The sequence below is a fragment of the Sorex fumeus genome, unplaced genomic scaffold, assembly GCF_029834395.1.
Source record: "Sorex fumeus unplaced genomic scaffold, SorFum_2.1 ptg000078l, whole genome shotgun sequence".
NCBI classification, from domain to species: domain Eukaryota; kingdom Metazoa; phylum Chordata; class Mammalia; order Eulipotyphla; family Soricidae; genus Sorex; species Sorex fumeus.
The window spans coordinates 5,388,059-5,400,342 of record NW_026606135.1 but is presented as its reverse complement, the minus strand read 5'-3'; the positions used below and the strand labels follow the sequence as shown (position 1 = coordinate 5,400,342).

Sequence of the window (12,284 nt, the reverse complement as noted above, 5' to 3'; positions counted from 1 at the left end):
GGTGGCCTGCGGGAAGGCCATGGTTACAGGAGCGGCTTGACTGCCCCATCCCCCATCCCCACCATGGTTACAGGAGCGGGGCCCCTGCAATTCACACCCTGAGACCAGCCTGTGGGAGTCCAGGGGATCCTCTCTAGTGTCTGCAGAGGCCCAAGTGTCCTGCGGTCTCTGTTCTGAATCTGTGTGGTGTGGGCCTGCGAGAAGCCGGTTCCATGCAAGCACACTGACCGCTGTGATGGTGACTTGGTGACTCGGTAACCGTCTTCCCTGTGGGGCTTTGAGAAAGGGCCCAGCTCTGTGCCGTCTCCTTTCCGCACAGAGGAGAGGCTGTGGGGATGGGGCAGTCAAGCCGGCCCGGGTTGCTGGAGCTGAGGTAGCCGGAGACAGCTGTCCACACCTTGGGCCGGGGGAGGGTTGCGCTGTGCCTTAGTGATCCCAGGCAGGCTGGTCCTTTTCCCCCACAGGCCTCTCCCGCATCCTGCGAGGCCGTGCGGATATGACCAAGAACCGGATGGTGGACTGGGCGCTGGCGGAGTACATGGCCTTCGGCTCCCTGCTCAAGGAGGGCATCCACGTGCGGCTCAGTGGGCAGGATGTGGAGAGGGGCACGTTCAGGTGGGGGCAGCTCCAGCTCCTGGGGCTGGGGCCAAGTGTCCAGGGAGCTGCGTGGGGTCAGCTCAGAACTATAGGGCAGAACTGGCCCTCACTCTTCTCCCTGACCGCTCCTGGGGAGCCTGGACAGGCCCTTATCTGGCCTGTCGGTCACCCCTCACCATCCCCAGGCCCTGTTCATGGGCCAGGCCGGCAAGACCCACGGGGTTCCCTCGCTGACCCCCGGGGGGTCAGGGAGAGCTGATTGCTTGGCCGGAGAGGCTGGTGGGTTTGGGCCTCTTGGCTGCTGGTCTCCAGATTCTGTATATGAGAACTGCCCCCAGCCACTCCCCCCATCTCGCTGCTGTTGCGTTTTGGGGACCGGATGCAGGACTTGGGCCAGTTCTGCCCAGGACATGTTGTCTGGTGGGCCCCAGTGTTTGGGACCTGGTGGGGTCGCTGCCCTAGTGAGGGGCGGTGGACTGTGCTTTAGCGTCATGCTCACATTCACCGTCACGCTCACGTCCCTTTTCCATGACATAGCTGCTCTACTCCCCTCGGGTCCATGTGCTCCCCCTCACCCTGCTCAGGCCTCTTTTTGTGAAGGGCCTTTGCAGGACCGGCAGGGATGACCCGGGGGGAGGGGTGACCTTTGGGGGAGGTTTCAGTCTCCACCCTTGCGGGGTCCTTCAAGAGTCCTTTCTGTGGGTGAGACGCAGAGACCCTCACATCTGTGCTCAGGCCACAGTGCAACTGTGAGGCCCTGGGGGTGAGGGGGGTCCTCGGTTCGGGCATGGTGAGGACCTGCTGCCTCTCCCCTGCAGCCACCGGCACCACGTTCTCCATGACCAGGAAGTTGACCGGAGGACCTGTGTCCCCATGAACCACCTGTGGCCAGACCAGGCACCCTACACTGTGTGCAACAGCTCCCTCTCGGAGTACGGAGTCCTGGGTGCGTCCCAGCGCTGCCTGCAGCCCACAGAGCCCCGGGTGGTGTCCCCTTGGCCCGGGAGCAGCCCTGAGGGTCTGGGGGCTCCCAGCATCAGGGGACCAGACTAGGTGTGGTAGAGACCACTGTGGCCAGACCCGCAGACTGACCTGTGTCTGGCCGACGCCTGCCACATTCCCGACTTCCGAGTGCCTCTTCTATAACTGAGCCCAGTTGCCCTGACCCGAGATCCTCTCCGCCGCTCTGATATTGGGGTCGCGCCTCGCATTCTCCTCCCACTTTTTGCAGTCCCCTGTGTGAGGAGGCGTTTCCTGCCCCTTCTCTGAAGGATTCCGGGAGGGGCCTTTGCCCAGCCGCTGCTCCCTGCTCCGGGGCTCAGGCCCTGGGGCTGCTCAGGCCTGAGATCAGGGCGGCATGGTGGGAGGAGGAGGAGGAGGAAGAGCCCTCGGGATGCTCCTGGCTGGAAGGGAGGTGCATGCGGCTCAGCCTCTGTGTCCTCTCTGCAGGCTTTGAGCTGGGCTACGCCATGGCCAGCCCCAACGCACTCGTGCTCTGGGAGGCCCAGTTTGGCGACTTCCACAACACGGCCCAGTGCATCATCGACCAGTTCATCAGCACCGGCCAGGCCAAGTGGGTGCGGCACAACGGCATTGTGCTGCTGCTACCCCACGGCATGGAGGGCATGGTGAGGCCCGTGCCGGGGGCTGGAGCAGGGTGGGCAGCCTGCTGGCACCGGCATTGTCCCGGCGGAGGACAGCCACGAGGAACCTGCTCCTGTTGACTCGTCTGGGAGCTTGCTTGGCACCAGGCTCAGTTTCAGACTTCCCCCTGGGGGGAGCAGCTCTTCCATCCCCAGGACTGCCTCGCGAAGCCGCCCCTCCTCCTGCTGTTCGGATGAGGGCACGGGTTCAGAGAGCTGCAGTAGTTTGCCTGAAGTCACACAGCTTGGAGCTGTGTTGTACCCTGTACTGCGTGTGCCTCCTTGGGTTCCCCCTGGGGTGACCAGACTGTCAACACGAGAGAGAAAGAGAGCGAGAGAGAGAGAGAGAGAGAGAGAGAGAGGGGCACCAGTCGGCAGGCAGGGAGTAGGGGCTTCTAGGGTCAGTCTGGCCGCAGGGAAGTGATTGAGCTCAGCTGGGTCTTGCTGGTGGGTCAGTGACACGCCACCATTCCACTGCCATGAGCACTCTTGGTCCCTGCGGATTCCTGGGACTGGGCCTGTCTGAAGCATTTCATATGCCGGAGGATGCGAGGGACCTTAGGAAACCCGCTTTTTCTTGGGGTGGAGTTTGAGCCGTGAGGAGGGTGGGGTGTGGGGGGGGGCGCTGTGAGGAAGGTCACCCCCTTGGGGAACCAGCTGGGCAGCCAGTGTAGGGTTTTCTGGCTGCACTCAGGCACATGGCCAGGGTGGGGAGCAGAGACGTGCCCAGCTCTGAGCTGACCGTTTCTGGCCGTGTGACCTTGGGTGGTTTCGGTTTCTGTTTTCTTCTTGGTTTTGGACTGCGCCCAGCAGTGTTGTGGCTCTGCTCCTGACCCTGTGCTGGGTCGCGCATGGGTGGAGGGTAGAAAGGGGTGGTCACTCTAATTGGTGCTCAGGGAACTGTGCAGTGCTGGGGGTTGAGCCCAGTCCCCTCGTGTGCAAAGCTTGAGGTGGTCCATTGGACCATATCCCTGGCCCCTGGGGCTGTTTCTTTCTGTTGATGGGGAAACTGTTTCTCCATCACTTGTCTGATCAGGGAATGATGTGGGGGGTTCTGGAGAGAGAGGAAGCGGGTGCCTGGGCCTTCCTGCCCAGTTACATGCGCTGGTCCAGTGCTCTGAGAACATGTCGGATCTGAGGATCCTGAGAAGCCATCCAAGCTGTCCCCTGAGGAGTCCTGGGGTCCCCACCAGGCCAGCACTGTCCTGTGTCACTGTCCCCCTTCCACATGCCCGGGCTTTGCTTTCAGGGCCCGGAGCATTCCTCAGCACGGCCCGAGAGGTTTCTGCAGATGAGCAATGATGATTCGGATGCGTATCCGGTGAGTGCTGCCCATGGGTCAGGCCTGGGATATAGATGGGCCTGGGCGGGCTGTGGGTGCTGTCCAAAGGCCACCCCCCAGCCACCCCTTGTCCCCTCCCCCAGGCCTTCACTCAGGACTTTGAGGTACGCCAGCTCTACGACTGTAACTGGATCGTTGTCAACTGCTCCACACCGGCCAGCTACTTCCATGTTCTGCGCCGGCAAATCCTGCTGCCCTTCCGCAAGCCAGTGAGTGCCTGCCCGCCTCGGATGGCCATGGAGCGTGGAGGGGAGCGAGGGCAGGGGGCGCCACCCGGGGGTGGGGGGTCAGGCGGCTAGCAGCTGGGCCTGTGTTTCCCATGCAGCTGATTGTCTTCACACCCAAATCTCTGCTGAGACACCCAGATGCCAAGTCCAGCTTTGACCAAATGGTGTCTGGTACGTGCCGGGCTTGTTTCTGGGGGCTGGGGTGTGGCCGATGGGTTCCCAGGGGCCCGTGGCATGATCTCTGCTTCTGGGGCGCTGCCATCCTCTCTGGCTCTCAGTAGTTCCGTCAACCCTGTGGCAGCTCCCAGCACGCCCCTGTGGGGACCAGGTTAGGAAGGTTGGCAGGCGGCCAGCTGGCCTGCCCAGGTCTCCTGGGCTGAGTGCCAGGGCCAAGGAGGCACTGGAACTCCCCCCCCACCCCCACCACCCCCGGCCACCTGGCGGGGCAGCCCGTCTGTGCCGGGAGAGCTGGGCGGCAGGAGGCCGGGATGAGTGAGTCTGGCTCTCAGATAGGCACTGGGTCTCACTGGTCCAATTTATTCCTTTCTCCTGTGAACCAGACAGACATTATTGGTCCTGGGGGCCCAGTGTCCCTCTCCACGCTCCTCCACCGTAGGAGCTGTCAGTCTCCGTTACCTGGAAGTGGGCCAAAAGTGTCTCTGAAGGGCTTGGAGGTGGGGTGACATATCAGCCGGAGGAGATCAGGGAGACCAGTGCTTGGCTGCGGTTAGGTCAGCAGCTGTGATCCTGCATTTCAGTGTCCTGGCTCAGGAGGGGGACACGACAGCTTCCGGGGGAGGTTCTGGCAGCGTGCTTGGCCTGGCACCAGTTCAGAAAGGAATAATGGATAGACAGGACTTGGAAGTGGCGAGTTGGCTGCAGTCTAAGGGAGGTTCCAGGAGGAAGCCCACCCCCCCACCCCCCAGCTTCTGAAACCATGTGCTGAAACCTGACTGAATATGGGTGTCATTAAAAAAAAGGTTTCTGAATGTGCAGTGACCAAACCTCAACTCAGCCCCAGCCACAGACTGAGTTGGACGCACCTCTGGTGGCGAGGCTTGCTCAGGGGGGTGCATTTCTTGGTGACAAAGGGGGCATGAGGGAGAAAGCTGGAGAAGCCATGACCTAGACAGCTGCACCTTCCGGCTGGGGGTTGGGTGGCAGGAGATGGGCCGAGGGGATGCAGGTGGGTCTAGGCAGACAGGGGTGTGGCATCTCCGCCTTTGCCCCCTTTTGCTGTGGCCAGTACTCTCAGGGCTGTCCCTTTGGGTCTCCCCCTTTCTCCCAGCTCCAGCACAGGCTATGCCCTCTCCCCTGCTCCGTGGTTTGGGCTCACTGTGGCTGATGCTCTCGGTGCTGTACCCTTGAGTCTCCGCCCTTCTCCCAAGGCAGCGCAGGCTGTGCCCTCTTCCCTGTTCCATGGTTTGGGTATAACCTAGGTTTATGCCTGTGATATAGTATGCAGGAGAGCATGGGGGTGCCAGGGTGACTGCCTGGCTCCCCATACACTTGCTCCCCCTTGGGGAGCTGATGGCCCCACCCCCTGCATTCCCCCAGGGACCAGCTTCCGGCGGGTGATTCCCGAGGATGGGCCTGCGGCACAGGCCCCGGACCAGGTGCGGCGGCTCATCTTCTGCACAGGCAAGGTCTACTACGACCTGGTGAAGGAGCGGAGCAGCCAGGGTCTGGAGGCCCAGGTGGCCATCACGCGCCTGGAGCAGGTGCACCTGAGCCCCGTGTCATGTCATGTTGGGGGATGGATGAGCTCAAACCCCTCCCGTCCTCCTCACCTACTCCCGGCCCAGGGCAGGTGGGACTGGTGGAGGTGGGGGGGCCTCGTCACGGGCACCCCTGCAGTGCACCCCTTTCTGCCTCCCTGCTGCAGATCTCCCCGTTCCCCTTTGACCTGATTAAGCAAGAGGCAGAGAAGTACTCAAGCGCGGAGCTGGTGTGGTGTCAGGAGGAGCACAAGAACATGGGCTACTACGACTACATCAGCCCACGCTTCATGACCATCCTGAGTCGGGCGCGCCCCATATGGTACAGTGCGGGCAGGGTGCCTTCACTCCTGTCCCACAACCGAGCCCAAGGGCCTCCCGGGCATCGCGGGCTGGCTCGGGGACTCCAGGGCCCTCACATCCTTCCTCCCAGCACCAGAAGCACGAGAAAGCTTAAGCCTGGTGTGCCTTGAGGACGGGGGAGGAGGCGGGCCCTGTCCATCCCTTACCTCGTGCGTCCCCCTTCCCAGGTATGTCGGCCGTGACCCAGCAGCTGCCCCGGCCACGGGAAACCGGAACACACACCTGGTATCTCTGAAGAAGTTTCTGGATACTGCCTTCAATCTCCAGGCCTTTGAGGGCAAGACGTTTTAGAGCTGAGCAAGGCCTGTTGGGGTCTCGCCACAGGGCTGTCCGGGGACACTGGGGACTAGCTGGGGAGGGGCAGTTGGTCCTGCCTAGGAGAGGGGAGGTAGGTAAAAAACTTTAATGCAGTGATTGAGGCCAGAGAGTAGGCACTCTTGGCTTTGGGGTCACACCCCCTCGGGCCTTCTTCTTTAGTTCAGAATCTTTTAGGACCAAGCAAGCAGGAGGATCTTGAGAGACAAGGCCTAATGGTTCTGGAGTGTTTTCTCCAGCCGTCCTGGCGTTTTTTTTGGGGGGGTGGGGTGGCCTCTCCCCAGGCGTCAGAGACTTTGTCTCTGGCCTGTCCCATCCTGGCACTGCAGGCTAGTGTTTCCCCTGTCCTTGTCCATCTGTCGAATCGAAGAATATTCTCTTCCGTGCTCTTAGAAATAGAGATTTCAGCAATAACAACCAGGTGAAGCAGAACCGCGCCCAGTGATTTATTTGTGCTCTGTTTTATGGGGCGTGCCATAATGAGGTATGTCGGCTCCTGTGTAAAATACAGCCGCAGCTTGTGTGTACCAAAGTAGAAAACCAAATAACAGAGAAATAAAAGCAGTGCTCATGAGAGACTGTCTTTCTTCATTGCGCCTTGTAAAACTGGAGGACTGCTGGCTTAGCGGGGGGAGGCGGGGACGAGAGGCTGGTGTGTGAGGGTGAACCCTCCTCGCCCTCTGCTGCACAGCTTCCTTTGCGCCGGGCTGTGTGTGTGTGTCTGTGTGTGTGTGTGTGGAGCCACTGTCAGCCCCTCCCACCCCACTTTGCCTTTTCTGGGTTTTGTCTCCCAGTGAAGATGCTGGAGAAACTGCAGGAGGAAGGAATATTTCTTCCCCCAAACCCTAGATTCATTTGCCCCTTCTCAGAGCACTTTCTCTCTGCTCAGCACCGGGGTCTGGGGTGAAAGAAGTGTGCATCTCTGTGCTGGCTTTTCCCATTCGTGAGCCCCAAGGGGGAGAGTGTGGGCGATTTGATTTATGGAGTTGTGTGTTATTTTGGTGGCAGAGGGTTACCGGCCTCAAGGAAGGCTGCCTGGAGGAGGTATTTGGAGGAAGACAAGTTCTACTTAGAAACTGAGTCTCCAGTAGAGCAGACCCAGAAATATTGAACACAGGGTGGGGCATCCTAACAGATAAACTAACTGGAAGGTGGGCAAGGGAGTGTTCAAGCCTGTCAGCCTCAAATGCAGCATTAGGGAGTTATGCTTTGAATTCAAATCCAGGAGCATTTGAATTCTCATAAGGTAAACCTGGCTACATCTGCCTCTAGAGTATGGCCATTGTGTTTGGGGTGGTTTGCTGAGTGTTTGGCATGGATTGCCACATAAGCAAACCTTCACTGTGTGTTTGCTTCCTAGGACTGTATCCATTTTATAGATGAGGAAATCAAGGTTCACATGAAACTATTTGTCCAGTATCATTCACCCCAGGGCCGGTACCTCTGTCACCAAGACCATCCTTGCCCTGGGAAGCACAGCTGCCCTGTCGTGCATTCCTGCTTTCATGGGAAGCCCTTCTGGGCTCTCCCTGAAGGTGGGCAGTGCCCATCGGGCTTGTAACCTTTGGAGGTGCTGGGCTGCCCAGAAACCCATGCTCTGCAGCTGGGCACACTGAATGCCCTCCCACTTTCTCTGCAGGCAGGCCAGATTAGGGATTTACCAGTTGTGTTGCTTGGTACACAGGATGGCCATTGTGAGAAAGGAGGAGTCAGGTTCTGTGTGCATGAGAGCAGCCATTGGGGGAAAGGTTTGTCGCAGAGGGCAGGAGGAATTGCTCCTCTGCAACGGTCAAGGCCATTAGGATGGCTGAGTGCATTTCTCATGCAGAAGTCCTGGATCCCATCCCTGGCATCACGTGGTCCCCAGTGCATCAGCAGGAGTGACCTCAAAGCACCACCAGGTGTAGCCCCAAGTGCTCCCAACAGAATGTACAAAATAAATATTGCCCAAAGCCTCAGTAGATGGGCTGAAGAGCAGACTGGATACTGCTGCAATTCTAATTGAAAAAAAATTTTTTTTCCTCCTTCGCTTCATCGAAATGACTGGGGTCCCGCACATATGGGGCCTGGCTGTCTGAGCTTGCAGTGCACACACCCCGGGTTGTGGCCCTCACCTGGAGCTGCCTCCTTTTAGAGCCTCCTGGCGTGCTTGCTTGTGATCCCTGTGATGCTCACACACGTGCTGGTTGGGAGAAGGGGGGCGGGATAGGTGGGACCAGAAAGTTCTGACGCATGTTCACTGGGGTTCACACCTGTTTATTGTGTTTTGCATGCACCTGGGTGTGGTGGCAGAAATTGTGTGAAGCTTCTTGGGCCGAGCTTCACATATGAGTGAACATATTCCTGGACCGTAATTTTATAAGACACTCCCTACCCATTTTCCATAATTGCCACACCATATTGGATGGGGTTCAGACAGTAGGCAACAAATCATAGATGGAAATATATATGCATATATACATATTTTCAGACATAAGTACCACCAAAGCTCACTGTCACTGTCTTATTGTTCATCAATTTGCTTGAGCAGACCCAGTAACATTGTGAGACTTGTTACTGTGTTTGGCATATCGAATACATCACGGGTAGCTTGCCAGGCTTTGCTGTGCAGGCGAGATACTCTCGGTAGCTTGCCAGGCTCTCTCAGAGGGGTGGAGAAATCAAATTCGGGTCGGCCATGTTCGCTGCATGCAAGGCAAACACCCTACCAGCTGTGCTATCGCTCCAGTCCCCACCAAAGCTCACATCACCCAAACTTTAGCAACATGTTAGTGATATCCTATAGAACGTCTTAATGGCTCCTGCCAAAATAGAACAATCTTCATACTGTTTTCTATATGAACACTTTTTTGTAGGTATGTTCAGCAGTTCTTCATAATAGACAATACAAAATATATTCTTTCATTTGTGTTTTGGGATAGGGATTGAGGCTTGGGACGGAAACATCCCGAATTTGGTGGTGGGGAGGTGTAATGGTGGTGGGATTGGTGTTTGAATATTAAATGTAATCAAATATTGTGAAATAACTTATAAAATTAAAAACAATTTTAAAAAACTGTGAAGCAATGGAAGTAGAGACAGTGGCACAGGGGATTGACCTTGGGCCTTACACAGGCAGGATGGTCATGGTCAGCCACTGAACTGTCTGCTGGACCCTGCAAACTATCAATGTAGGGGAAATGCCACACAGGAGCTCTCCCAAGGGCAAAGGACAAAGTGCATCAGGTAGTACGTGGGTAGGGTGCTTGCCTTGCATGTGGTCCACCCAGGTTTGATCCCTCGTACCCCATATGGTCCTTTGAGCCCACCAGGAGTGATTCTGAGTACAGAGCCAGGAGTAACCCCTGGGCATTGCTGGGTGTGGTCCAACCAAACCCCCGCCCCCTCAAAAACTTTATACAGAACTGAGCTTACCATGATGGGAGACTGAGGAAGAAGATGAGGGAAGCATTCTGGTGGAGGGGGTGTTGTTGGAATATTGTATATGTTAAGCCTTATAAACTATTGTAAATCACAGTGCCTCAAATTAAAAATAAAATCTTTAAACATAGATGGAATGCAAAGACACCCCATAGTTCTTACATGTAATAGTCCCATGGGGAGAAATCAGGGAATTTTGTGATGGAAATTTGTTTTGACTGTCAATGCCAATATCTTGGATGTGATATTATACAATAGTTTTGCAAGATGTTATCATTGGTGAAACAGTAAGGGCTACAAGGGCTATCATTCAACACTGTAAGTCAACAGTCGTCTGCTTTAAATTATACAATATAAACATACATGAAATGTTGGCTTGGTGTTATCAAGGTGTAAGCATTTCTCTTTCAACAGGCATACAAGTTCCTTATAGCATATATGTTTACAAGTGCTACCGTCTGTGGCTTGTACTTCAATGTTTTCAAAGGGTGAAATACTCTAATTTTCTTGATGTGCATTTTGTCACTTTTACTGATTTGTAGCTTCTTTACCCAGTGTCACCAAATTTTCTCCTGTGTTTCTTCTAGGAACTAGAGAGTTTATAGTTTTAATTCAAGTTTTGGTCTAGAATCATACATCATGAGTTATTTTGCATTTGAAATGAGGTATGGATCAAGTGCTTTCTAATATCATACTCAATCATTCCTGTATCAATTTGTGAAAAATAACTTTTTCTGAGAATGTGGCTCAATGTAGAGTGCATGCATTATATGTGTGAGGTCTGGTTTCCATTCTTGGCACCACCAACCAACAAAAAACCTTATTTTTGATTCATTGCATTAACCTGAATCTTTTATTTGTATACTGCATTACGTAGTTTCCAGAATATGAAAAAGATACTAAGACCTGTGTGCTGAGTATATAAAACTGACTACGATAAACAGTTAATGGGGAAGTTTTATCCTATTCATAGAGTGGATGTCTTAATGTTAAGAATCAGTTCTCCTGGCTGGAAAGAGTACAGCGGTAAGGCGCTTGTCTCGCATGTGTCTGGCCTGAGTTTGATCCCTGGCACTGCCAGGAGTCAGCACTGCACACTACTGGGTGTATTTCCTCCACATCCCTACCCCTCACCAATAAAAGAATTGCTTCTCTCCCAACTTTAAAGTGCATATGTAATATTTTGATAGCCAAGCAACTTTGGAAAGGAAGGAAATGATGCTTTCACCACTTATTTCTAAGATTTATTTAATTTATTTTTGTGGTTTAGGAGCTATATCCAGCAATGCTCAGGGCTTACTCCTTGCTTGGTACTCAGGGATCACTTCCCGTGGGGCTTGGAGAATCCTATAGGGTGCCGGGGATCAAACCCGGCTCTACCATATGCAAGGCAAGCCCCTTGCCCACTGTACTATCTCTCCAAACTCATGATTACCATTTAAATTTCTGTTCTTGTAACTGATCTGCTCGCACAATTTTCTTGTTTAGTCTGGGAAGGTTATATGAGTCTAAAAAATACGTCCATTTCTTCTAATTTCTATGTTCTCTGCATATCCTTCTTCAAAATCGTTTCTTATGGTTCATTGCATCATTTTTGCAGTACCATTTCTAATTCAGTTCATTTATTTCTGAGAGTTTTAATCAGAATTTCTTGTGTATGCACTTTCTCTTTCTCCCCCTTTCTCTCTCTCTCTCTCATGACCTTGGCAAGGGATTTACAATTTCATTTATCCTTTCAAAGAGCTAGTTTTTTGTTTCATTGATCTCTTATATCATCTTTTTCTTTCTACTTTATTATCATCCAGTTTTTGTTATTGCCTCTCTTCCATTGACTTTTGGTTCTGTTTGTTATGCATTTTCTAGTTCCTTCAGATGTAAGGTTGAATTGTTTGGTCTTGGAAAATTGTATGCCTGAATCTCAGTCATCAATAACTTTGTGATTCAATTAAATAACAACACATAAAAGAAATATCTTAGGATATTTCTAACAGAGATGAGTTCTATCTGGCAGATACTGGCGGAATAGAGGTAGCCTGCATTTTCTTTGAGATAAATTTTCTAAAATTTTTGCTGCCTTTAAGTAAACAAATTTAAAAGCACTAAAAAGAACAATTCTTACTGGTTTGGGGCTATATTGTTGTGATTTGTTGTATCTGAGAATAATCTGTCCTTTTCTATGCATTTTTAGACTTGCCCTACTTCACACTTTGAACCTACATTTGTCTTTATAGCTTGTGTAAGATTTTTTTTTTCTTGAGGGTGATGACACACCAGTGGTGCTAGGGGCTACTCCTGGCTTTGTGCCAGGGGTTGCCCCTGGTAATGCTTGGGGAAATCATATGATGACATGAATCAAATCCAGGCTTCCTGATGCAAAGTATGTTTTGTATGTTTCAAATCTTTGAGCTATCTCTGGTTCTATACGAGATTCTTGCATGCACAGTATTGATAGATTTGCATTTTTATCTCTCCAATCTCTGTCTTTTTATTAGTGCGTTCAGATCATTCACATAGAGAGTAATTATGATAGATGTCTCTTACTTCCAAGTTATCCTTTCCTCTCCCCTGCTTTATATTTTTGTCATTTCTTCACCCCATCTGTTTCTATCTGCCTTTTTCACCTGGATGGTTTTTCCCTGCAGATTCTCTTAATTTCATT

General features: G+C 53.2%; 1 protein-coding gene across 2 annotated transcripts in view; it reads left to right on the top strand.

Annotated features, from left to right (window-relative positions):
• OGDHL (oxoglutarate dehydrogenase L) overlaps positions 1-6,781 on the top strand; it is a 28,980-nt gene extending 22,199 nt beyond the window's left edge. For both annotated transcript variants that reach the window (XM_056130380.1, XM_056130379.1), the window contains 9 exons: positions 465-615; positions 1,416-1,543; positions 2,047-2,225; positions 3,490-3,561; positions 3,666-3,791; positions 3,908-3,980; positions 5,367-5,530; positions 5,695-5,849; positions 6,058-6,781. In XM_056130380.1, coding sequence (XP_055986355.1) covers positions 465-615; positions 1,416-1,543; positions 2,047-2,225; positions 3,490-3,561; positions 3,666-3,791; positions 3,908-3,980; positions 5,367-5,530; positions 5,695-5,849; positions 6,058-6,181 — 1,172 coding nt within the window. In that variant the 3' untranslated portion in view covers positions 6,182-6,781. The remainder of the gene's footprint in view (positions 1-464; positions 616-1,415; positions 1,544-2,046; positions 2,226-3,489; positions 3,562-3,665; positions 3,792-3,907; positions 3,981-5,366; positions 5,531-5,694; positions 5,850-6,057) is intronic.
• The last annotated feature ends 5,503 nt before the right edge of the window (positions 6,782-12,284 follow it).